This window comes from Athene noctua, chromosome 22 (genome assembly GCF_965140245.1).
Source record: "Athene noctua chromosome 22, bAthNoc1.hap1.1, whole genome shotgun sequence".
Classification (NCBI taxonomy): Eukaryota; Metazoa; Chordata; class Aves; order Strigiformes; family Strigidae; genus Athene; species Athene noctua.
The window spans coordinates 3,584,946-3,611,863 of NC_134058.1; the positions used below are offsets into that span (position 1 = coordinate 3,584,946).

Consider the following 26,918-nt stretch of genomic DNA (forward strand, 5'->3'; position numbering starts at 1 on the left):
GAGTTTCTGTGAACTCTGATTAATACTGAGGGGAGGGCAGGTTGAACCCAAGTCATTATGTTTGCACAAAGCTTTATCACTTAATCTAGCAAACTTCATGCAGTTTAACACAGCAAAATACTTTAGTGTCTGTGTGCAGTATTATTTCTGTTTCATTCTTTATGCATATGACACCAGCCTTCTGGAGGGCCTATAATTGGATGACAAATTTTAGCGAAACACAAGGTTTTACACTTACAAATTTAAGACATGATTGTCAGTCTTCCATCTACAATGCACTCACCTTCAGATGGTGTCATACAGCTAAGGGAGGCAGCTCCTCTCAGGTGTGCAAAATAGTCTCAAATTGTTCCCTGGTGTTGCACATCCTCTTACAGCTCGCCCCGGTTCGCTCACTGCCCATTTCACCTACTGAATTCAGGAGGGTGATTAATTGCACAGACACGTAAGTACTACTTCTTCCCAAAGGCTGTTAGATTTTGGTGCACATGGTGGTCAGAGTCCATTTAACTGACAAATCCACTTTTAAGTCTTCCCGTCCCGGTGGGATAATTTTCCAGGTTGATTTCTCTTTGTATGTGACAGTCACCTTGGCTTTGACAACAAACTTTATTAGACTTTCCACGGTGCATGCACAGTAGGCATTAAGGCATTCGGCTTATCCTTCCTCATCAGCATACCTCACTACAAGCAGCATCTTTCGCATACATCAGGCTACCTCAGCTAGTTCTGTGAGGAAAAAGAGCATTGCCGAATTTAACTAACTAGTATTTCAGACCAGATGGCTCAGCATCCCAGTTTCCTTTGGCTCCGCTCTCGCTATGGATTGTTTTGGCAAATGGAGTTAAGAACACAAGATACATTTGTAAGCAAGAAGTTCAACAAGAGTACCAAATTCCCCTTTCTTAAATTAATCAGAGATCAGACAGGGGAAGACATCCAAACCCCCAAGACCATAATCTTCGCTTCAGTTGATAAGAAATTATCCTCATTATCACAACTTCTGGTACATTTGGCACTCTTTAGCAGGAGTATGAGGAAGCTGCTCTCTTCTTTGAATGAGATTTAAGTAAACATACACTAATGCAAAAATTCTGTCATTTACTAAAGCCACATTCTCTGTCAAAGAGTTACTTTCACGCTACTACTGGTAAGGCCATTATGGGTGGCTTTTGCCATAGGGTTACAAGGTGTGAAGATTCAGTCTGTAGAAGAACAGCCTGGCTATCCTACCGTAGAACTGGGCAGCATCATTGAGCAGATTTTTTTTTTTTTTTTAAACTTCACTTCTGGTGGGGGTAACATGCCATATAAGCTGAAACTATGATCTACTATGGGTGCTAATTTTGCTCCCTTCATTCTGTGCTTGAAACACATGAATGACCTCCACAGCCATTAAAAAAAAAGGCTCAAATATTGTTTATTTTGGCACAATTTAAAAATATACAAATACATTAAATATCAGGGTTCATTAAAGCCAATTTTTTAAAATATATATAGGTATTATTTTGAGGGGAGATAGAAACCAAAACACCACGTTAAATATTTGATAGTGCAAACAAATGAGAAACTATTTAGACCAGGAGTCCACTGCGTCAGACAGCAACAACAAAAGCTGAACAGTTCCTGAAACACAAAAAAAATAGTAAAAATATCTGCTGCATTTAAGAGTTTACTGTGGGGGGAAGAGTATGGGAAGGGGAAGAGAGATGTTATCACTGAGAAAGACTTGACTGCACAGAAGTTAGAGCATTAGACACTTGACATTTAAAAGTTACAATATGCACTTAAGGATAAGATAAGGTTCAGACAGTACAGTGACATGAACGATCCTTCAATAACTTATGTGTAAAAAGAATATATTAGCAACTAAGCAATACAAGAATGCACTATCATTGACAGATTTGCAAGCAGAAACTCCCTGCTTCCAAAGGTGCAGTTTCTTGGCATTATTTGCATAGTTACTCTTTTCCCTTAGTGGTTAGGAAAATATTCAGCAACTAAGTTCAGGAAAAACCTATGACCTCCAGACACAAGTTCTACCTGTGGAAAATCACAGCAGCACAAAGATAAAAAGACACCAAAATGACAGAAACAAAACTGCCACCTCCTAAACTTGGAACTATAAAATACATTTCATATTGAAAGCTGAAGGGTCTCAAAATGGCATTGTCCACTGTCTTCCTTTTTGTCCAGAACAAAAATTTTATTCATCATTGTGACAGAAAGACAATCTTAAGTTTCTCCATACAGCAATTCAGGTTTGTTTGTTTTTTTTTTTCATGGGGGCCTCTTCATGGTGGGTTATTTTATCCCCAATCTTTGCCCTAGCTTGTTTGGATGCCACTAAAGATCTCATTACCTTGTAAGGAGAGAGATAAAAGTAAATAAAACTAAAACTTAGACAAAAGCAGGTCTATTCAAGATGATAGATATATCTCCTCCCATCCCAGTTCTCATCTTTCAGCTTTGAATAAGCTTCTAACCACAGAGAAAAGGGAATCTAGATCACAAGCTCTGGACTTCTCCATATGGGTGTCACGTCAGCTCAAGACAGTTATGTTCACATTTTCCTGAAAAAGAGAACCGACTGTTCCTGTTTAGGTTCATGCCAGTGGATGCTGATGAAGAGCTTCCAAGTAATTTATTTTAGGAGCACAGACCCATAATTGAGTGCCAGCTAAACCAAAAGAGGCAACAGCAACACAGGTAGGTGGGAATGCACAAGCTGCATAGTTATAATTTCACATATGGTGACAGTGACACTTCAACCAATTTAGCAACCTCAGGTTTTTCACTAATTTCCCAGTCACCCACTCCTATGCCCAAACCACTGCGCCCATTATGCTGATAGCTGTGTTCACATGGCAACAGTCAGCCATGACAGGAAAAAGATTGGTGAAGGATAACCTAGCCAAAAATATGTATTTTCTAGCCACTTTAATTTCCTGATCAAGTGACTACTCAGCCACACAGTTGGCATAAGATGGGCAGGAACAAGCATCTGAGAGTGGGGCTATTTAGGCTGGTGCTTTCAACAAGGAAATACTTGTTGAGCTCAGTCATAAGGTGCTGGCCTGCAGATCTCAGGCATGTTACTGAAGGGCTTGAGCAAAGAAACCCCTTATTGCATTGGCAGAAGTTCACCTGACCTCTCCAGTTCATCTCAGCACTGGCTGGCACGTCTAACGGACACACAGCTATCTGCAGGAATGTAGCTTTCCCTTCAGCAGCTGCAGTAAGGGAAGGACACTAGTGGAGACAGTCTTTGCAGGACAGACTTACAAAGCCACAGCAAAAGGCTCTTTATCCCAGGACTGCGCTGAAGCCAATTGGAAAAGCTTCCCAACAAATTGCCACGCTTGGGATTGTACCCATACTGACCACGGCCTTCAAAAGCACCAAGAACAACAGTATCTGGATAGTGGGTCTATATTCACAGTTAAAAACCAGGGTCAGCTGTGTCATAGGCTGAAGAAGATGCTCCAGGAAGCATCAATTTTTGCTTCAGAAGGATACTGCATGTAAAGTATCGTTATATTGTCCTGCGACGTTAAAGCAGTGGCACTTAGTGTTAGCGTTTACAAGTGGGTCCTTCAAACAAGTCCACATCCTTGAGTAATCCCAGTCTTTCATGTTGGCCTGCAGCACTGAGATATTCAGCTCTGGGGACACAGAACACATCACAAGACAGGAAGAAAAACTTGCCAAAACTGAAAGTGTACCAAAGAAAGGCAGATTCCTTAAAGATTTTAAACACAGCATCTGCAGGAGACAAATGAAACCACAGAGCTGGAATAGTGCATTTCAAGATCACCAGAGCAGTTCACCAAACTGGACGTAACCTGCCATCAGTAGCTTTGCATTAGTTCATTTCTCTGTTAACATTTGGCACAAACCCTTTGACACAGTAATTTGGCTTCCATTTAGGTCAGCTGCTTGCGATGTTTTCCTGGCACTTCAGTGGATTCAGAAAAAAGTTTCTTCAACACCTTGTTACACTTATAAAGTTCTCAGTCAAGAATGAAGGCTAAACATTGCTGACCCTGGTTTCAGAAGAAGAGATCATAGCAGCAGATGCAGATGTCACCAGTGACCGTTCTCGTCTGACATATCGTGGCTTCCGAACTGAAATGGTGGGCACAGAAACATCATTAGCACCTGCTGTATACGTGTGTCATCTTCATTCACTCATAACACCACATGCCATCCAACAATTCCCGAGTGATTAGTGTCATTCTGGACTTGAAAAAAAAAAAAAAACCAAACCCAAACCAAACCCAAAACACAAAAAACCCTACATAGAGCTGATAAGGCAAAAGTCCACAAAAACTTTTCACACATGTCCTACTAAATAAGGTGTTTTACAAACTGGCATTTCCATTATTTGTAAATACATGTAGCTTTCCATTTTCAGCCCTAACAGAACCCTGGATGTATCACGGATGCCTGCATAACAGAACGATCATGTCAAAGCACCTTTCGTCTTCAGTCTTTCATTAAAAAAAAATTAAGGTAAGGAAACAGACTTTTCAGAAGCAGCACTGGCTGCCAGTTTAACAGCCAGACCCAGACCAAGTTTGGAACATGTCTAAAAGATGTTTAAAAGTTAAAGACTGCATTAATAAAAATTAAATTTTAATCATACCATCTTGATTAAAAAGGTCTATGCGTACATGCGAAGTGAGACCAGAAATTTTGCTGAACTTCGAAGGCCATTATCTTTTAACTTTTTAGAAGATTTGGTCAGTCTCACGTTTAAGTCACCACATTGTATTGAAAGTACACGGATCAAGCACAGACGACATATTTTACTGTATTACCCTGGCCAAACAAATCCACTTCCCTAGTCACTCTAATTTCATGTATAGAGATAAAATTTTTTAGCATTTGCAAAACATATCCTTTACTACCTATTTCTTTTCAAACTTTGCTACATAGTCAGAGACACTTAAAAGAATGCCTCGATTTGATTAGGCGTAATCCATTGCCCTTTTAAATATATATTTTGGGAGAGTGATATTTAGATATTCGCTGCTTTATTAGGCTCTCACTGGCACATTAATAATGTAAGAACAGAATGTACTATTTCCTAGAAGTAGCACAAATTTAGAGGCCCATGAAAAAGCAAGTTTTGGCTCTTGGCTTACCCAGACCTGGTATAAACCAGCAGATTAGAGTATGAAATTATGAAAAATTGGGGAGGAAAATTAAGACAAGCTGATTAGATGAAATCTTCCCCAAGAAACAGATTCCTGCCCAAGTTTCACACACATTAAAAACCCACCTTGCCAAAAAGACAACCTACAAACACCCCACACAACACATACACACAAACCACTATATTCCAAACAGTCTGTGTTATTTAAGAAGCTGATAAGCTTCAAATCAGAAAGTCCAAAAGTGAGCCAAGCTGACATTGTCAAGAAGATTCCAATCTTGAAAATAGGTCCCTGACTTAATAATTTATTTTTGAGCACCTATGAAAAAATATTGCATCTACTTGTAAGACTTCTCTATTAGGATAGAGAAGTCAAAGATCTATTTTAGGAGCTGTCAAAGATCTATTTTAACATAAAGTACTCCATCAGTACTGTATGACTACATTAATTAAAGCAATAAATCCTATCAGAAAGGTCTACTAGACAGATTTAATTGGATTTCTGTCCCCTCAACAGATTCCACAGTTCTATAGCAGGCTTTACAATTAATGGGTTTGACTTGCTGTGTGTTCTTAGCATATCTACTTTGAGATAGTTTGCCTGCTTTTCAATAACGAGATGCATAAAAGGGAAGCCAACAGGTAAAATATTTGTATCAGCATACCCCAGAGAACAGTTCCTCACCTGAAGAAGCTGGGGGAGGTATCATGGATGCCTGCATAATAGAAGAATGATCATGTCAAACAAAGCATCTTTTGTCTTCACAGTCTTTCATTTAAAAAAATACAGGAAAATTTTAGGGTTCCAATAATATTTACTGTGTACATAGTCTCTCTTGGAGAAAATAACTCAATAGAATCCATATGGTCAGTATTCATCTTTCACCTTTTTTCCAATTTGGACAAAGAATTCCAAAATATCATTTTTTATTTTTTTTTTTTTTCAGTCTCATACATCAGATTCAGTAACTCCCTAATGAACTGTTAAAACTTTAAGTTATCATTTACTTGATGTTTTATGCTTGCTTGTTCCTATTGAAAGGACAGAATTTACTTACTGTTTCACTAGGCTGGAGAACAGATGCTAAAAGAGAAAGAGAGACTAACCATCATTAATCTAGAAGACTAGAACTACTAGTTTTTTAAAAAATACATGCATGCAACAGAATAATTCCATTGTTAAAAAAAAAATAGTTTTGTCACAGACTACCAAAACAGATCAGAGGATTCAGAAATCCCATTAGTAGAACACATTACCTGTAGGACTCTTTTTCAAGATTAGAGATAAAGGGTTGCAAAGGCCTCCAAGAATGACTTATTTTGCTTTCAAAGAAGGTAGCCACAGCAGTATCTCTTTAATGTGAAGAAGCTTCAATAGGAAAAATGGCACTTTGAGCCAACTACCAGAAAAAGGCAGTATAAAGAGAAAACAATTGAGCAGTGAAAGACACAACCTTTTTATGCAAGGGCTTGCTGCCTTTATTGGCCACATGATCATCATCCAGATGGAATGAAAGCTAACGTGATAATAAGCCAGAGAAACGTTTCTAGTGCTTCCCCTTCAAAGGAGGACATCAGTGCTTTAGCCCGCTGGAGCAGAGCGAACTATCCCCACAATAAGTAGAAGTCAGACCAGTATCACTGAAGCCTCAACAGAGGGCTGGTGTCCTGCCAGCTTAGAAATGTCACAGAACAACTGCTCTTGATCCACTTAAGAACTGAAGGAGAATCTTGTACTAACTCAATTTACTTGAAGACACATGCAAATAGTGGTTTCAATAGAGATTTCACCACGGCAGCTGTGATTAGAGTGCTAAGCAGGTCCTGTGGCACTGATCAGTTTAGACCTGAGGGAGCTACCGTTGTAGACTTTTACAGGACTGGAAATGTGATGTTCCATGAAGCTACTATGACTAGATACAACATCCTTAGCCAAACGGTGGAATTGTATCGCTCCACCCACCCCCCTTCTTTTTCTCTTTTTAAGCTTATTTCTATCGTGACAGTCTAGCTTGAGCTTGGTTCTGTAAAACATGAATGAAGTAACAGGAGGTCTATTTGTTTAGCAGATCTAACCAGTAAACAGCTTGCTTTCAACAGAAGGAGCTCTAACACAGCAAATGCTGTGCTGGAGGTTGTCATGGGAATCATTCAAAGTGACTGCAAGGAAGGGGCAAGACAGTCATAGATCAGCTTCAGTTTCATGCAAAACACTGGGCAAAAGGGAGACATCACCTTCCACGTATTTTGCTCACCACCTGCTAGATATTGAAGACCAGTAAAATGTGGACACAGAACAACTTCACAGAAACTGAAGCATCTGAAAGAGCCAGATGTCTACGTAAAGTCTCGGTGCCCTACAGCTAAGCACATCTGGGGTATTCTTTCCCTAGCTTTTCTGGAATCACTTTGGCATGCAGTTAGGTCACTGCATTTTAGTTACATGGCTTCCTTTCTCAGTAAAAGGAATGGCAGAAATAATTTTTATAAAAAATAAAAGCTAAGAGGTGTTTGCTTTAAAAAAATAATCAGGCAGTTTGCTCTTCAAACCCCAGTAAACCCTGAATTTAAAGGGCAAACACAGTGAATGAGTAGTGCTGTAAGGAGGAACCTCAAATCCCCTTCCCTTTCTCCTGCTGCTGACACATCCAGGGTAAGTACACTGCCATTTCGTATTACAGTTCCCTTCTCTCTAAATGAAGAATTAATCAACCACTGCTGCTTCTAAGGCTTTATAAATGTCTGGCATTTTGTGTACTGAAATAAGCAAGTATTATTAAGTTCTATAAAAACACCCTCTGAGTGAAAAGCATCAACTGATTTCTTCTTTTTTTTTTTTTTTCCTTTTTTTCCTTTTTGAAATCATGTATCTAATAGTCAGTGACAACATCAAGTATAGCACTTTGGCAAATCTTTGAAAGCTACAAAAACCAATAGCTGGGTTAGCAAGAGATACTGTGTAACGTGCATCTAAGCCCAGTTAGACTGAGAACAGACATCCTCTGCACTGCCATGAAAACATTGTACTGTAAATACATAGCAGGAGAACATTTTTCATTAGTTTGCATTGTTTTGGATGATCAAAAGAGACAGCAGCAGCTACATTAAGTCAGAACAGTGACATGAAGAAATTTTAAATTAAGAAACTGAGCAAAGGGCAAAACTTTAGAGATTAAATAGACAATTCGAGGTATTTTACCTTTGTTTCTCCTGTAGAAAACATTAGGAAGTTTATTGGCACGTTTGAGGTAGAAGAAAGAAGCAACAGACAAAATCAGGAATAAACTGATGAAAAATGTCCCTAAGATGAGAGAGGCTGCCACTTCTGGGCCCCCTGTACAAAAAAAAAAAAAAAATACAAAAAGAGAGAAAAGACTATTATTCACTAGAAATCTCTTCTAATAGAAGGACTAAACAAAAGATAAAGACAAACTTCCTGATGTTCATATGAGAAAAAACACAGTGGGGTTTTTTTTCATCTACAAACAGACCTCATTGAAACATTTGCAAAAATCTTTCAATAATTATTTTGTTATATGAACCTCCCCAACTCCACCTGAAAAATTTCAGAAAAACCTTATCTCTACTTTCCTGAAGATAGCCACAACTTCTTCATCCATCATTCTGTTTCTTTTAGGTAACTTTCAAAACTAGTGCTGGGAGGCACTTAACATTAAATGTTGTACTTTTATTCCTCAAACAGAGTCTCCTAAAGACAGAACTTGTCAACAGACAATACACCACTGGTACAGTACACCCAGTATTATGTTTTCCACAAGTGACTGATACAGGAATCATCCAAAGGAGGCAGACATTACCAAAAGGTGCCCTCCTTCACCTCTGTTCCGCTTTCCCTGCCTCAAAAAAACACCCTGCACATTTGCTGGTTTATTTATTTAAGATTATGACTCCAAAGAGCAAGTATTTTAAGAAACAAAAGTTGTTTATGATCTTATTGTAGACAAGCTCTGCTTGAGAAGTCCACATTCCGAAGAGCACTAGCTACTTCAAGTCAAGTACACACACACGAGAAGATGAATGTTACAAAGGGATCAGCAGCTCTCAAGTTTGACGTGGCTGTTTAGCTTTTCAAGAGCACTGATGATAAGCACTCACCCTGTAACGCTAAATCACTTCATCTGGCATCCTCTCTCTTGCTGAAGTATGTGATGCTGCTATCTAAACATGCTCAATTTGTATTATTCTTACCAGCAGTGAATCAGCAGTGAGAAAATCAACCTATAGAAAGGCTAACCAAGACGTAACAGATGTTGTCCCACCCCTAAAAAACAAAACTCTTGCAGCATAAGGTTCAAAACTCAAGTTGTGGGGTTTCATAAATAACCACCTCAACCCTGCACCAGAAAAATCCCTTCAAAGTCACTAGGATGAGATGAAAGAACCATTCAGTAAAATACAGTTACCTCAAAATTCAACTCTAAGACTTTTAAAAGCTTCTTGTTGAGAACAAACCAGAAGAAGTAAAAACGGCTACTACCTTTAGAATAAAACCTACGCTACAGAAAAATATATTTTACAACTTGATTCAAATGCCATGTGATGAAGGGGCTGGTACACCGTGAATAATCACAACACCTGCACTCAGTAGCTATTTCCATTTACTCACCTATGTTCTGTATGAAAGGAGTTACAGTGCTTATATTCATTTGGAAATTCATTCCTCTGATACCAGCTGCAATCAAAGAGAATTTAAGGTAAAATCTGACAAAAACTAGAGATTTGTTGAAAATCTTAGTAAAAGGCTATTACACTTCTCAATAGTTATTTGAGACTGCGTAAGAATCCTGATTTTCCCACGAAAAGTTCATTCTTTACATCACTTTTGAGAATTTCAAAAAAAGGAAGAAAATAAGCATCATCAGAATTTGTCCAAAAAGAGAATAATTCACTAGTGTATTTCCCAGAAACTTAGATCAAGATTCTTCTCTTTCATTAAAAAATATATTTACAAGGACATTAAAAATATTTACAAGGAATTGAATGGTTCTCACCTCAAACAAAGCACACGTACAAAATGAATCTAGTCTTCTTAATACAGATTTTTCAAAGAGCTCCAGTACAGTCTGAGCTGTTTCATGCTCTGGAGAAGTCCCTAGCAAACACCCACAGCAAATGCCTTTTTCTTACAGCAGAGATTAAAGCAGCCACAAAATTCAGTATTCCCTGCATGTTTGATACAGGTCCTACCCTGTAAGTTTAATCATTTTGGTGTTTAAGACTTTTCTTCCTTATTTTAAGAACTTACATTGGGCATAATGATTTTTTTTTTTTTTTTTTTAATGTTGCGTTTGGCTTTGCAGGTTAGGTACTGTAATACACAACAAGATTTTGTTGGTTGCTCCCCCTTCTCCCCATCCTAGACTCTGGAAAGGTTCCACAGCACTCTGCACAGTTTCTGCAAGCTGAATTTCAAAGTTTCCATAGCTTTTGTTGCACGTACAGAAGCTCAAAGTTATACAAGGACTCTGGAAAATGTTAACGTTTTACAAGGGAGGGGAAAAAAAAAAAAAAATCTGCAACATTTGATGGCTTCTTGAACAGTCTTTGGTGGACCATGCATCCAAGAAGAGACCTCAGGACCAAAAGACACCCATCAAAATAAAGGGCTGGTAAATGACTCACTATTTCTGCATTCAGTCAGATTGTAAACAGGAAGGGTTTCATTTCTGCATTTAATGCAGCTGCTACTACCATCCTCATTCCATCGTCTGTAACAACCTGCATAAGAAGAAGAGGTAGAGAGGTTTGAAAACAAAAGCGACACTGGAGATATTTCCTAGTCTTCAGAAAGAGGTAGAAGCTACAGGAATTCCCTCCGTTTGGTCTACTGCTTAAAAACATCTCCTGCTTCCTATTATGTTACACAAGAAGTTTCATTTCAAAGTGTTTATTTCAGAAAAGACACAACCTTTCAAGGGCCAAAAAGGAGAAAGAGTTACAAGCAAACAACTCCCAGAGGGCAATTTCAACATAGCTGCATTCACTGCTTCACATGTTTCAGGTCTGAGAAAAATAGGAAGTGTCTAACAACCTGTAACTACCCTCAACAACACTAAAAAAGAAGCGGAATTTTACCATTTATTTCCAGAGGTCATACACTGTTGAAACAAAGTTTAATGCTATTTTAATATATAGTTCTGAAAATAGAAATAGGCAGGGACAAAAATGCTAAGAACCAGAGTGTGCTTGGATGAAAAAAGATGCTGGCGGCCCCGCAGTCAATCACTTGAAGCATGGCAAGCTAAAAATATGAATACTGCCATAATAGAGTCTTTTTCCCATGCCTCAGTCCTCTCAATTATTGTACTATTTGTTTCACTTTAAGAAGAACCCAAGCCTGTTTAAAGTATTCTGTGACAGATGGCGAGTGTTTTCTATCAGTCACCCTACCATGCAGGCTGAAAACTGATTAAACTTTCATCTTGGCCTATGCCTCCGATGTTTAAATCTCTCATTTTATGTTTAAATGCACATACTGCTATGTCTTTGTTAAGAGAAAAAAATTTGAGGGCACATCTTCAATAACAACTTCATTTAATACAATGAGGCCATGGTGGTTTCACTTGAGGCTTAGACTTGAGACACGAAGATTAGAAGGATATTCCTACTAGATCATATTACAGTCTACATTTAAAGGAAAAAAAAAAAACTTACTGTGCTGGCTAAAATCCAGTTCTATAGAACCTTGAGCCAAACTGGTATCAATTATCCCATAAAGCAAACCATTAGTAAGGTGCTGATTTGAAAACAGCTCTGCTGCTACGGTTTCCTTAGAGAGAAGCAGCACATTTGATGCCCACAGTAATAAATTACATCTGACACTTAATCTAAACACAAACAGACCCGATATAAGGGCAAAGACTTTCTACAGCAATAGGAAGGAAGCATCAAAGCACTTATCTGACACCAAAAATAGGGGTAGATCATCAGTTTACAATAAGATTTAAGAGAACGCAGTCCCATAACTTGGAGACAATTGTTTACACCATATCCAGGTTCATTTAGAAGTAGAAATGAATGCATTAAATGCAGCAACAGCTGGAGAAGCTAATGAAGCACTGAAAACAGATAGGTTTAAAATCCTTTAACAACTACCACAAGGAAACGACTGAACCCAAAAGTGGACCCCAGTTTTTAAGTCACTAATTCTCTTGTTACTGTGGGGCCTGAAGACATTTTCCTGCTTTTACTCTCCTATTTTAAATAGGATAGCATTAAGAAGAGGCCACCTGTTTGCTACTGCTGGAGAACGCCAAAAGTTAACTCCATTTAGAAGAAAACAACTCTACATATATGGCACAAGGAAGAATGAGGCATTCAGTGCTAACAAGACAATATTGAAATCATTCTTAATGCTCCCTTCGGTACGCATTACAGCATTTTTGCTTTTTGTGTTCATTATATGGGCTTTTAGGGCTTTTAAGCATTTACAATAGCTCTTACATAATCCAACTGCACACTAAAAAAAGATAAAGAATAACCTTATTAATAGTTGTCTATTCTTCTTATCATGCAAGAACATTTGTGAGTCAAAAGAAGCGTTACCTTGTGTATATAGAGGGAGAAAGACTTCACTATGTACATGCACTAATTATTTTGTTTTCACTCCCCAATTAATCAGGCACTGCATTTTGGTGTTAACTGTCAAAAACAATCTGGAATTTTATTAAACAATGACACACCATACCTGGACTGCACTGGTTGGTTACTGGACAGGAACTGTTTGAATCCAACATATCCACACAGCATTCTGTTTCTGAAACCTAAGAAAAGAAATGACATTACATTTCACACAGTTCTTAAGTTTATTAAAACGCTTCAACAAAAAAAAAAAAAAATCTGCAGAGAATGCCGAGGAATAAGCAGTGACTGCAGTTAAAACTTGCTGTTAACTTTTTCTTTTCGCATGAAGCAACCTCACAAGGAGAGAACAAGCTAGCTGCACCATCGAGCTGATTTTGACCTGGCAGCTGCTCCCCACACTAACACTTTGAGAACAAATGCACACTTGACTGCTGACACTGGACAAAACCTCAAAAAAACCTGCTTTAGAAATGTACTTGCTAAATTCTTCAGTGAAACACAGTTCAGAGGGGAAGTTATCCTGCCCACAGCACCACACAAATGCCCTAACAGACTTGCTCAGGAATATTATTGGCAAAATGACTGGCAAAACCCAGTTTTCACTGAATGCCCACACTGCAAGTGATGATAACATCTACCTTTGGCAGAACAATCCAGCAGGAGTACAAAAGCTTCTTCCTTCAACAGTTAATATAAAAAAAATAACTTCACGTATCCTGAAGGCACGTGGTTTATTTTTATTTTTTGTTTGTTTATAAAAAAAGTCAGTTTCAAAATTATTTACAAATTACAACAAGCTGTGACATAGGCTTAGAGAGAAATGGTTGTTAGAAACTCTGTGGGTTTTTTGGTATTAGTAACATGCCATATAGACCTGGGCATATCCACTCTTTGAACGTGCACAAGAGAAATAACAAAACTCCAGTGCCTTTTAAAGTTTTGCAGATACATTCCCCTAAATAATACAGCAAATCAAATCTTAGAAGTCTTAAAAAAAAGATGGAGTATTCTTGGTCAAAAGTAACAAGACCTGGTCTATATTCAGCCACAGGAGTAACTTAAATACACCTAATGTGTAACAGCCAGTATTAGTCTGCTTATCAGCAAAACCCATCAAATCCAGGGGTGACAAAGATCAAAGGAGAAATGGTTGGGACTGTCAAAACTGACATTAGCAGGCTGACTTCCCACTGTTCATGCATCACGGGGAGGTAGACTACAGTAAAGAACCAGAAGATCTATAGATAACACACTTAAGACCAGTTTCTTAAAAAGTTTTGTTGGTCAAACTCTCCTGCAAGCAGGATTTTCTACTTTGAGCTTCTTCCGTGACTTAAAGCAGCGTTTGCTTCAGAGCTTCTCAGCCATTTGAAAAGTTAACTTTTGGGTATCCATGGTTTAGGCTGTTTGCAGTTAAACTGCCAAGCAGCTTGAAAAGTAATTTTTTGATCATCAGGGCGCTTTTTCTGCATGGTGTGAGGTGTTGGCAGTTGCATCCCCACGAGGCTACGAGCTCATGACTAGGAAGAATTCAAAGGTTTAAGAGGCAATTGGCCATCACAACAAACTGACCCACTGTATGAGTTTCAGTTAATGGCTGCTCGCAGGGTCATTTCTGTTGACTTAGAAAATCTTCCATAAACTGCAATGCAAGAGGAAAATAATCTGATACTTCTGGTTTTAGGGTGCCTAGCATGACAAAAAATATGAAGTACCTACCGAGCTTTCAGTAGATTTGCTGGCAACTTCTGCTACGAGTCTAGTTAAGAGAAGGACATATGGCACCTCCATGCCCAGGAAAAACACAGGTCTAGGCAAGAACAGGGAAAGAAATTAGAATGTCTTATTAATGACAGAGAACTTCTGCTTTCCTTTTGTTAAGGAACTTTTGCCAACACATTCTTTTTATTTGAATGAAAAGATCTTTAAATTAAATGTACCAGGGGTGTGTGGGGGGGGAATGACTTACCTTGGTTCAAGACACAGATTTGAGACATTCAGAATTTTCCCTCCAGCTGCAGAGGGGCAGGTTTCTGGCTATGGCAGACTGTGGTTGCTAAGAAACAAGGAGCCTTATCAGTCTGCTCCAAACTGGGCCATGCAGAGACTATTCCACACCCAGGATCTAAAAATCAATGTGATTGCAATAGAACAGTTACTGCCTGGCACCACCACTGATAAGCTTCCCCACAGTTACAGGCTCCTCTGGCTGCAGCATTGAGCTGTGATGGATTTGGATCAGGACAGAGAGCACACGCCACCTTGAAAAGGCAATACTGTAATTAATTTTTCCCATGACAGCACTGTCATGAAACATTAATGAAGTCTGTCTCTTAATAAGTAGTATTTCTCAATTGCCTGAGAACAGATCTCAGTGTGGAACAGAGTACTTTGGACAACCTGCTACAAGCCTTGCTTTTTTCCCCCCCTTCACTTTTGCCATGTAACTCCACACATATCTTAAAGAAAGTCCACGTTCCTTACATTAAATTGTTTGGCTAAACTAAAAGGCACTACATCATGCCTGATCTGCATTGTTCAGACACTCCCTGTGTCAATATTATAATATCTGCCTATTCTCTGGTCAGTATAATGTTGGAAGCCACATCCAGTTCTCAGAACCTGCAGTACCTGCAGCCTTGTAGTTTTAGGAAAATATAGTCTTTCATATTATAAATAAAACACGGGGACAGACAAGGCCCCACGTTTTTTTATTAACAAGAGATTAATAAGAGGAAAGTGTCCAAAAGAAAGCCTTCAACCGCAAGGGAAAACTCCTTTCATGATTCATCTCACAAACTGAAATTTGTTACTATTTTTGTTAAATAAAAAAAACAGTTGATGAGTTTTAAATTACTGCAAAGTATGTATCATGACCCTTGGCAAGTTGTTTTTCTGAGGAACAAAATAATTGAGCAGTTCCTATGATTAATTTCCGTTCAGCTTTTTAAAATCACTTACAGCCTGTTGCCTCAACTTCAAAATGAGATTAGTTCAGCTTGGTGGGTAAACTTATTATTATCCCCTGCTATCAGCTGAAAGCTCCAAAAAAGACTGCAGTTCCTGAAAACCAAACTCTGGTCTTACTGCTACAACTAATTTCTACGGTTAGTGGTGACTGGGGCAGAGCAGGAAAAGCTTGTGCTGTCATGATACCTTCCAATTTAAGCATGACAATGGATGGCATTTGGGTCCCTCAGTGTCAAGCTGCAGCAGCCGTGATTTCATCAGTTCACATTTACATACATGTAAATAAAATAACACCTGTACTAAAATGAAAAGGAGGCAGGCAATAAGTGCACGACATGCGTGATGCTAGCTGACAAAAGCCAAGACAGCACCCGACTAGCCTTGCTGTTGGCAGCGTAGATTAGAGCAACCAAGGAATGTAAGCAGCAAGGAGCCTTTGTACATACAGAGATTCTCCAGAATGAGACACGAAGAGCTAGTTAGCTTTGGGAATGGTACCACCACCACATCCTGGAGTGAAAATTAAGATGGATTATGGCAGTTTACAGAACTGCTGGAAAGAGATTGCACAGCCCAAAACCAGCAGGGAAAATTTAGCTCTGGGAATTTTACACAAGGATGGAAAGATATATTTCTAATCTACAGCTAAGCTCATAAATTGCTGACTGCAAAGCTTTAACGTTATTTTTCAACACTGCCTGACGTGACAAGATACCTCAAATGCAAACACCTGTTTTAGCAAAAAAGTGAAGCCATCTCAGAAGATGAAAGGTGACAACCTTTCCAGAGTGAAGGACGTACCCCAAAAACCAAGACCCTTGTTCATAGATTCTAGTTTTAATAGGAACAACTTCTTCTTGAGCACATTTGAGTAGAACAGAAGCTGTTTACGACCCAGTAAATGAGTGCTGATGTAGCATTGCACTTATCTAGTTTGACAGAGAGCTTTCCACTTGTGTACGACAGTATGAGTACTTATATAAATGCTATGAATAATTCTGGTTTAGACCACATTGGGTGTAAGTTTAATTTGCACATTTAACCTTTTAAAAACTTTTTTTTTTTTCTTTTTATCCCTTTCTATTGCAGTAAAAGTTGAGTAACACAACTTTAGGTTCTTTCAAGGCAGTCCAGCAGAATCTAATGTTAAAATAGCCCTCAGGATGTGCATCTGGATGGATGTACTTTAAACAGTACAGACACAGAATTTGCCTTATTACCTATCATTTTTCTATAACCTATCTTCAGAAATGAGATATTGCTTCTTGGCTAAGACGGACCACTGGAGAAAATAGAGTTGGTAAAGACATTTGCTGATAAATTCTTTACTGTTTTGGATGCTCTGCACTGATTTCTGTCAATACCCAATTATGACAATAGCTGTCAATACTAAGAAAAGGCAGATGAAAAAGGCATTTGTTTAAACAAGTACATTCTTGTTATCTAGAAAAATACTTATTTTCAGGAACAAGTCACACTAAACAAGAACTAGATGACCTCTAAGGTCCCTTCCAACCCCAAAAAAAATCTATGATTCTATTCTGAGAAAACACTTGTGAAACTAGACACTTCTAAATGCCCGATCCTCCTCTTGGTGAATGCAAATAGCTATACAGCATAAACTCAATATTGGTTGTATTTCCACTCCTGAAATAAATCAAGGCACCAATCAACAAGACCGTTGCACTTATGGGCAGATATTTGTTCACAGCCACTAGTGATTCTAACAAACTAGAACATCTGCCCTGCAGCTGTTCCAGTAGAAAAAGGACACGAGATCTATTTGCCCTCAAATCACCAGCCAATATTTTTTATTATAGCTTTTTATATATATTTGTTGTTGCTTAGTTTTTTTTGTTTTGAACCAGTTTTAACTGCAGAAAAAAGAAAGCAGAGATGAGCAAGCTGCTTTAAAGCCTCCAAATATATGAGATGTATGTTATATTTACTTAATTTACATTTTACTCCAGGTCCCAGAACCACTACTTCACATCCTGCTGGATTCTCTATCGGCCAATAAAAATTAGAAGCCTATTAGCATAATATATAAATAACATCTGTCTGAATGAGGCAGTAATTCAAGCCGCAAAGGTAACACTAGATCTCTACTTTCATTTAGGGTAATGCCCATGAAAGATGACAGACTTAAGCATCCATATTCATTATATGTAATAATATGAAAAACATATACGGTGTTCCTAAAGTCTGGTCCTCAGCAAGGCTGGAAAGAGCTTGGGACTTATAAGTCAAAAAATAAATCAAGTGCAGAACTTCCAAACAAGACAGCAACTTCAAGTAGGGATTTGTACTGTTAATTGGTCTCCCTGTACAAAACCACAAAGTAACACAACTCATTTTACTGCTTTCCAGCCAGAAGTCAATCATAACCGTTCTACTGCCAACCTGAACAATATTTTATACCATAATTTTATCTTTAGAAAGGGAAAAAGCCCTAAAGCCCCTAAGACATTCAGTGTAGACGAATACTAACCATGTCTCTGAATGATGTAGCTAAACTTTTAGTTTTTAAATTAAGTACGCGAATTTGATCAGGATCAGACACCCACAGCAAAACAATTTACAAGCCCATAGAATACGTTTCAGGTTTGGCAGCATTTTCTCTTTGGATTACAGAAAAAAAAAAGATAATGTCATGCACAAACTGGAGCCCAAATTAGAAAGTATTTACGCTTGAGATGCCAACACAGTTTTGAGAACACAGACATTTTAATTAAAACAAGTATTTCACACCAGAGTTCCACATTTGAAACAAATCTCAAATCACTGTCAACTTGGATCTCAAGTGCTACAATACACATAAGCTAAACACATTAAGATTCACTAAGGGGATTCTTCCTCTTGTTGCTTTTGAAAAAAGAACGCAAACAATTCACCAACACTAAGCACTAGAAGTCTTTTTCCTCCCACTCCTGTGGGAAACACAAGTTCTTTAATTCATCATTATGTCTACGTTTTCCACACATACAGCTGCGCATCTATTCTTTCTGTTGTGTTAACAGTATCTTTCCTGATTAAAGTCTTGCTGAAGCATTGTTTGAGCAAGGTAATTTTTTCAGGTACATGGAAAAAGATGGCAGTAAAAAGAAACATCGCCTAAATTTCAGGTGTAATTCAGGTATAATTTCAATTGGTAATTTTCAGGTGTAATTTCAGGTATAATTCACTCAGCAGATGAGAATTTGATACTGTAGAACACCCATTCCGCTGTCAAAGGCTTCTTAATTCTGACGTGACCTTGAATTAGTCATGATAAAACAGCGATGCCACAAAAGTCAAAATGAACTCTCACAAACAACACACTTTCAAAGGCCTAAATTCTCACTTACCAGCTCCTTCAGAGGCATGCACTAGCACCCTGCATCTTCCTCAGATAACACCGAATGCTTGTGGTATGTGGTTTACTGCTAATTTCTCCTCGAGACTGCAACTGTTTCACAATAAACCTGCAAGGTGGAACAACAGATACGGGTTGTGCTTAGAACAATCTTTTATAAATTAAAGCTGAAGGAAGACTTGTTTTTCCAGCTTTCTTAACTCGAACCCATGAAAAGAACTACTATCTCTACCCTTACATCAAAATGATTATGTAACAGGCCAGCAACCAACAATTAAACACACACCTTCTGCTTGAGACAATGAGGATATCTACTTTAAGCCAGGCTTTGCTTCTAAAGCAGCTCCATACCTGGAACGTGCCTAGAGCAAACACTAATTAACACCAACATTTACTGTTGTTCTGTAAACAAAAACTTGGCAGTAACACATTCTGCTGTTACAACAGTCGTTGCAGCCTTAAAAACTGAGAGAAGTGAATACTGGTGCGAGTTGGTTGCCAATAGTATAGCTATACACTAAGGGAAAGCCGCTTTGGAAACGGAACATATGCATAGTCTGTTTAGGTTTGTTGTTTGTGGGGTTTTTTCCCCCCTTTCCTAAACATAGCAACAAAAATCTGTGTTATAGAGGTACGTATTTGCTTGAAGTTTATCCAGGGAAAAAAACAAAACAAAACAAAAAAAAAACCCACCCAACAAAAACACACACACAAACCCACCAAACACCCACAACCCTAAAACGTCCCAGATTGCTGAAAATTGTAGTAAACGGAGGTAGTGTATCAGGAATAAAAGTATCCAGAGTTTTATTGGACCGTGAGAAGGATGATTCCTTTCCAAATGCGTCTCAAGAATATCACACTTCAGCGTAAAACGCATGAGGGACAAAGCAGCCTTGAAAAAGCTGGGCGAGGAGGAGGAACAGAGGCGACTCTGCCCCAGCTTTACCCTACACGGCGAGCCACTACCGCTGCTGCCTCGCCCCCCCTCAGGCCCCGGCGAGAGGGTCCGGGGCTTTTCCCGCGGGAACGCGCCCTCCCCGCCCGCCCCCTGCACCGCTCGGTCAACACGTTTCTGCCGCCGCTCCCCACCCCGCCGCCTCCACCGGCAGCGGGACAGCGGGGCGGGGGCCCTGGGCCGCGCCCGGCAGCTCTGCTGGGCCCGCTGCCGCCTGCGGCCGCGCCGAGGGCTGCGGCAGCGCCCTCACCGCCTCGCCTCGCCTCACCTGCCCGGCGGCGCCTCCCCCCACACCCCGCCCCGAACAATGGGGCGACGCCCGGGGGCTCGCCTCGCCGTCCCGCCCGGGGGCTCACCGCCGCCGCCGCCCTCCTTCCCTCCCGCCGTCCCCGCATCCCTCCCCCGCCTGAGGGGCCTGGCCGCCCTCCCGCGCCGCCTCCCTACCTGAGGGAGCAACCTCCGGCGGCACCGGCGGCAGGTTCCCGTTCGTACCCCCCGCCCTCAGGCGGCGCCCTGCCCGCTCCTTCCCGCGGCGCCCTGGGAGTTGTAGTTCCCCCCGCGGCAGCCCGACGCTCCGGTTCCCCGAACGGGCCGTCGGCGCGAAACTACAAGTCCCAGCAGCCCCCGCGCCGCGCCCTACCTGTGCCCTCCTCCCCGCAGGTAAATCCCCTCCCTCGGCCCTTCCCCGAAGCCTCCCGGCCGCCGCCGCTGCCCCGCGCGCGGTGCCTGCTGGGAAAGCGAGTCCCGCGGCCGCGAGCGGGCCCGGGACAGGCGGGTTCCAGCACTACGATTCCCGGCGTGCTTAGCGCGGGAGCCGCCATTTTAGGCGTTGCTTGGCGACGCAGACGCCCCGGGAGGGACGACGGGAGGGAGGACGAAAGCCGCAGGTAGGCGGGCGGGAGGGGAGGGCCCGCTCACCCCTCCCTCGGGCCTTCTGCCAAGCGGGGGATATGGTGATCAAGGGATTAAATATTTCATTAGAGAAGCGTCAGGATGGGGGACACAAGGAGGCTACGGCCTGTCTGAACTCCTCCCACACAAAGCCTTTGATACCGCCTGGCCCCAGCCTCCTGACAAGCACCGGGATTTCAGAGAAAGAAAGGAAGCCTTGGGAAGCGCTGCTCACCTCAGCATGCTTCGATACCGTCACATCTCGGCCCCACTAACAACTGCGGCTGAAATGTGGCAAAAAGGCAGGATTTCTTAGCAAAACTAAGACTTGAAATGACGTGCGGAAACAAACTCTACAACTCAGACAGAATTATAAAGCAAGCATGTTTATTCCGGCCGGGGTGCAAAGGGATTTCTCCACCAAGCTTGCACACCGTCTCTGGCAAGTAGCCAAATAGTTATTACAACAAAACATATATATTCATTAGGAAGGGTTGGGTTATTACAATGAGTTCGGGGAATAAGTGTGATTATTATAATTATTCAAGGGGAGAAGTGCTTGATCTTCTTCACAGTGTCCGCTCTCTTCAGGGCATGCGTTGTTAAGAGAAGTCCAGATGTCTTCGTCCTAAATCGGCAAGATCATCCTCTCTAGATAGCTTCTCTGAGTCCTTTTGTTCAAGTTTAAGTTTGCCTAAGTGCCCATCCAGGGCTTTGCTTCTGCTATCGGTGAGTTGTCCTTTTAATTCATATCTACGGGCTACCTGCTACTTTCTTATCATAGCCAATCCCCGAGCTATCTGGTAAGCTCCACTGAATCCACAGAACAAGCCTGGACAAGCAGGATTCTTAGACAACGTTCAGAAATCATCATACGTTGCTTTAAGTAAATAATTTGCAAGGAAAGTGGTCATTTGTCTGTATCAGAAACGGGAGGCAAGATCAAAGGTGTCCTTCTGATCTGAGCTCCACTCCTTCATGCAACAAGTTACCTAGCTCTGGAAGAGGAGAATTAAAATTTGTTCCACGTTTGACATGGCAGTAGGTTGTGTGACATTTAAAATACAAAAATTATAGGCAATGCCAAACATCATTCGAGTAAAGATATCAACTCTATAGTATGCTTTTTTTTAAATTACAGATTTTAAAATATTTAATTTCTTTGAAAGTTGCTCTCTCCTGGATCATATCTGGAAATATTTTTTTTTCCAGTAAGGAAGAAACAACCTAGTTAAGTGCAATAAAGTATAAAAATATTTACCAAGAAAATTCATGTTCAGTTTTACTGAATATTTATACAACTGTGGAGATGAAAACTCAAGGCAGCTCTTTACAAATTTCCTCATCTGGATACCTCAGAACAGCATTTTGCTGTGATTTGGTTTTTTCCAAAGTAGGTACAATGTTTCAGGGCAGAACCTAGAACTTCAGAGAAAGACTTAAGTGCACTACTTATTCTCATGACTGAAAAAGTCAGCAGGAAAAACCTTTCACTGAACTTTTGATACAGCAGTCCTACAATTTCTCCCACAGAATGTGGACATATGATATCATTCAGGAGAGAAGAAAATAGGGTAAACAGGTGGACAGACTTGTTTGCTCTCTGTTCTTTGCGCGTAGCACCCAATGATAGAATTCAGCTTCTGATAAATATACAGAGTAGCCAAGTGCTGAAACTGCAAACAAATTATCATTGCTTTCATTTGTGGTTACACAGAACTTTCAGAGATTCGTAATTCGCACATTAGCAGAGCAATTAAAACGATTGTCAAATACCTTTGCATGTACTGAGTTAATGGATGCAAAAACACACATTGACAAAAGTACTTTGGCTTAAAAGTACTACTTCATCTCAGTATCAAATTCATCTTATCTCTTCAAAGATTAAGCCTTCTGCCTTTTATTCTGTTCCTGGGCTATAAAACTTGCAATGACTTCATAGCCAGGAAAAACATTTCTTGCCTTCTTTTCTTAGCTGTTTATTGCGGTTTGCATCACTTTGTAAATGTTCTGCAGCTTCGTAAGCTTTTTGTGATCCCACCCCAGCCTTCTATCAGCATTTCACAAAACAGGACACTGGGCCAAATGCATCATGTGACAGTGTGGAATTTTTCTTGCCTAATAGATTCAATGCATCTAAGAGGCTGTGATTTAAATCCTATGAACAGTTTAATAGTTGCCACCCAAACTTATTACATTTCTCCATAACTATAGTTATGCTATAAAACTCAGGGTTTTTTTCTCTACAACATGCCTACAAGGTATGCTACTTTCAAGTTTATATACAGAAGAAAGAAAGGTAGAGATTGTGAGTTTTGAATTTAGGGTCGATAAACATTAATTTATGAGGCAGAAAAAAAGTTCTGCATATGGACAGGCACAGCTAGGGGTTTTTTTGGTGGTTGGTTTTTGTTTGTTTGTTTTCCATAATTCACAGGGCAGCACTGCTGTGAAACAAAATTGCTAGAAAAGAATTGTAGATGCTGGCAAAACAAATGAATACACTAAATATCTGTCTTTCTGGCTGGTTCCATAGTTATTGCCACTGCAGCACTAAAACTAAAGTACAGTCCTTCAAAACTAGGTTGCTGCTCACAAGCACATATCATACCAGAACAAAAGAGTGAGTAAACCGACGGGACATACGGTTCAAACAGCTTTTTGCAGTGACCTTTCCAATCTGAGGGTGGGTGAAAAATGGGAGGTTATAGAAAGTTTCATTGTGTGAAAAAGTGAAAGCTATTATGACAATTAACCACAGATACATGATTATTAAAATCTTTTCAAAATGTGTCTACTATACCTCAATACTGCTTTTAAAATAATTCTTACTGTATTGCATTTTTCCATTCAGCTCTGTTTATTAGGGTTTTCTCACACAACATGTTCAGACATCTCTTCAAAGTGATGCTGGCAGACATAACTTTGCAGGGGTTTTAACTATTGCATATTGTTTTGAGTGCTTGGCAGAAAAGGTGTCAAAATTAACAGTCCCTTAGTAGACAGAATTGCAAATTGCTTCAAAATAAACTATTATTGCGTGTTACTTAACGGAAAGATCTAATCTATCAAGTCTATTGTCAGGCTGTGAGAAAGGGAAAAAATACTCTTTTGAATCATATTACTCATTTTCTCTGTAGTGTATTTTCAGTATATATGTGTAATGTGTGGGCAACTGCAGAAGTTTCTATAGCTGGGAGAAAACCACACCGTTTCTGCTATGTTTAGGAGGTACTTCAGTGTCCTGCAAATTTAAGTCTAACCTTGCTTTTGCAGTGGTTATATTAATTAGATTTCAGTACTCAAGCTTCCTGACTTGTCTCCTTCTGCACACAACTGCCACTTGAGTGTTCTGTCATTTAGGCTTCTTATTTTGTGGCTTTGAACAACTGGTCGAGGCAGTTACCAAGATTTCCTATAAGAGACAAAGTGAACACCCTCTCACTTTGCACGTTACATAGCAGCTCCGAAACAAAGCAGAGAATACAGAGCGAGTTATTCAGATTTTCTTCAGAGAGACTTCTGTTCTATTCAACAGCTGCTGTGGCAGAAAGACGTTCTGTAGAGTTGCTAAAGGCACACTACCAGGTAACCCAACTCCTTTCATCCACCACACAGACTATGACCGACTGCTTCCTGATATTGGTGTCTGAAGGGATGCTCTGATGATCTGGGGAGTGGGGACGAGGCTACCAGTTCTTGTAGAAAGCTGGGTGCCTCTGAACATATTCTATTCCTTACTGCTTTGACCAATGACATTTTTCAGTGAATACCATATCCTTGAAGAAAAAGCTTGGAATATTAACTCGTGTGGAGCATAACACCATCTGTACCAACGGTGACAAGTTTTCCCAGCTCTGACCTACTACTAGTAAATTAAAGCATCAGTTCTTATATGTACTCCTATTCAGACTGCCCTAAATTAGTCATGATCTTTAATCTTCTACTCTGCAGTTCTATCTGTTATGCTGCTTGCCCTGACAGTGCCTCTAAATGACATCATCATCTCATATATCCAGGGTTTCTCTTCACTAAGCAAGCACTGCTGATTTCAGATTGATGGTTTCAAAGGTCTGCTTTTGATCAAAGCAGGAACAGGACGGCTTAAGCCTTTTCCCTTTCAAAGCAGCTTTAAATGATAAAAGTCTACTGATAGATTTGCATTAATATTAAGGAAAAGCTCAGAAGCTTTCTGGTTTTTTAAGAACATACAGATCATTTGTAAAAATTGTAATAGGACTCAGACAATGCATAGCAGATGGTAAATGATACTCCCTTTCACAAATACATTTGCTCATCCTGTTACTTTTCCTGGAAGAGTACCTGGGTGACACACAGCTAGGCAGTCAAGCAGAAAGTTATTGCTCTTGTGCAGATATGACCTACATAACAGAAGTAAAAACATTAGCTGCTTTGTCAGGAGAATGACTGCTAGTGCTGACATAATTTTATGGTCTGCTAATCCACTGGCAATATTTCTGTTAACCGGGGAAACATCTTGATATATTCCCGACACATAGAGCAGCCTTTCCGGAGAACTGTATTACCAGTGTAATTGTGTAGATTGAGGCAGTTTAACAGTTGTCATTCTGCGATTACTTAATTGAGGAATATGCAGAGGATTCCATGACTTCTCCTTGTATGATTTATGGGAATTGAAGACCTCCTTGAGAAACACCTTTCAGTCAAGGCAAAGGATGTTTCGAATGTTAGCCATTTGAACTAAAACATGTGGGTCTCTCTACTGCCATGTATGATGTTCCTATCAACCACAAGCCCTTTCCTTAAGATTTTTTGCTCCCAATACACCTTTTACTTCTTTCATTTGCTAACTTTTTTGGGGGAGGAGAAGGTAGGGAGGGGACAATTCCAGACCAATTTTCATGGACAGTTTGAAGCCAGTATAATATCATCAAAGTAACTTGCTCTACTATTATCATTAAACTGGGATTTTTAATACTACCAGGGCAAACTTGCACATCACTTGACTTACCAGCTATATTTTATTTACAAGTTTCCTTTAGGCATTTTTTTTCCCTTAAGGCAGTGCTCTAGAAAGGAAAATTAAATCACAACTCTTTTTTAATGGTAAATCCCGCAAGTTTATATAGCAGAAGACAAAATAAAAGTGGCCACAGACTTGATGCATACAGGAGATGTTTCCAGAGTACAGAAGAAAACAGCAGTTGGGGATAACAACTGTCTGGGTAACAGTAGGGTATGAGATAAGCAATTCACAGACTGCATGTAGTCTGATAATGAACAGAAAGCCTTCAAAGACAACAAGAAATTATTCTTATGTCCAAGGTTGCTATAATTTATGATAGAATTCAAGTCCTTTTTTCCCCAAGCTAGAACCACTCTGTATTACCTTCCTGCCTGTTCATTTCACAGTGCAAACTTAAAAGTGCCTTCCATTTAAAATATTTTGTGAGTCTGTGTTTAAGATATACTAGCTGAAATTCAAGTTTTATCCTGAGACAGAACCAAAGACAAAAGCACATGAGAACAAAAGCAGTTCAGGAAAATTTGATCAAGTATTAAGAATATTGCATTGAAACTCGAATTGTTCCTATTAAAAAAAAACAACAACCAAACAAAAAACCCCCACAAAACATTAAGGTCGGAAGCATACAATATTATCCATGTTGATAATAAACCTTCTTTCCGTTCAAAATACGGAAACCAATGCTCTGTGTTTACTGTAAATTTATTGCCACACTCCCTGGTTATCTACTGCTGTGCTTGTGGTTTCACTGACACCAGGAGAAAGCTAGGAGTTACTGTAAGCACACCCCTCATCAGATAGCTGAATGGCTTTGTCTGTGTAATTACACGACTCTTATTGTAGTATACAAGTGAAGAACAGAAGCTTGAAAACGTCTGTCCTGTACAGTGCTTTTCAACATTTTCTGATTGTCTATTTTTTTTTTCCTCTAATAGAGGTGTAGAGTCCTTTAGGATGAATTCCTGTACAG

At 39.8% G+C, this 26,918-nt stretch overlaps 1 protein-coding gene across 2 annotated transcripts; it reads right to left on the reverse strand.

Moving 5' to 3' along the window:
- Nucleotides 1-1,414: 1,414 nt before the first annotated feature.
- Nucleotides 1,415-20,599, reverse strand: C22H1orf159 (chromosome 22 C1orf159 homolog). Of its 2 annotated transcripts, XM_074925045.1 has the most exons (11): nucleotides 20,494-20,599; nucleotides 19,084-19,200; nucleotides 14,736-14,891; nucleotides 14,486-14,576; nucleotides 12,870-12,945; nucleotides 10,805-10,900; nucleotides 9,789-9,854; nucleotides 8,361-8,495; nucleotides 6,220-6,245; nucleotides 5,847-5,877; nucleotides 1,415-4,128 (listed from the first exon to the last, which is right to left on the reverse strand). In XM_074925045.1, exons 4-11 carry the CDS (start codon nucleotides 14,555-14,557, stop codon nucleotides 4,031-4,033), a joined length of 600 nt encoding a protein of 199 aa, XP_074781146.1. In that variant the 5' UTR covers nucleotides 14,558-14,576; nucleotides 14,736-14,891; nucleotides 19,084-19,200; nucleotides 20,494-20,599; the 3' UTR covers nucleotides 1,415-4,030. The 2 variants fall into 2 exon arrangements, with proteins under 2 accessions (XP_074781146.1, XP_074781145.1); XM_074925044.1 differs by lacking the exon at nucleotides 14,736-14,891.
- Nucleotides 20,600-26,918: the final 6,319 nt, after the last annotated feature.

Bases quoted from the DNA above. Each gene is read 5' to 3' on its own strand.
- C22H1orf159 (XM_074925044.1), bottom strand. From the start codon at position 14,557: ATGGAGGTGCCATATGTCCTTCTCTTAACTAGACTCGTAGCAGAAGTT. The intron at 12,946-14,485 runs GTAGGTACTTCA...TTCTTTTCTTAG, and splicing joins GCAAATCTACTGAAAGCTCG to GTTTCAGAAACAGAATGCTG. The intron at 10,901-12,869 runs GTATGGTGTGTC...CTTCTTATGCAG, and splicing joins AACCAACCAGTGCAGTCCAG to GTTGTTACAGACGATGGAAT.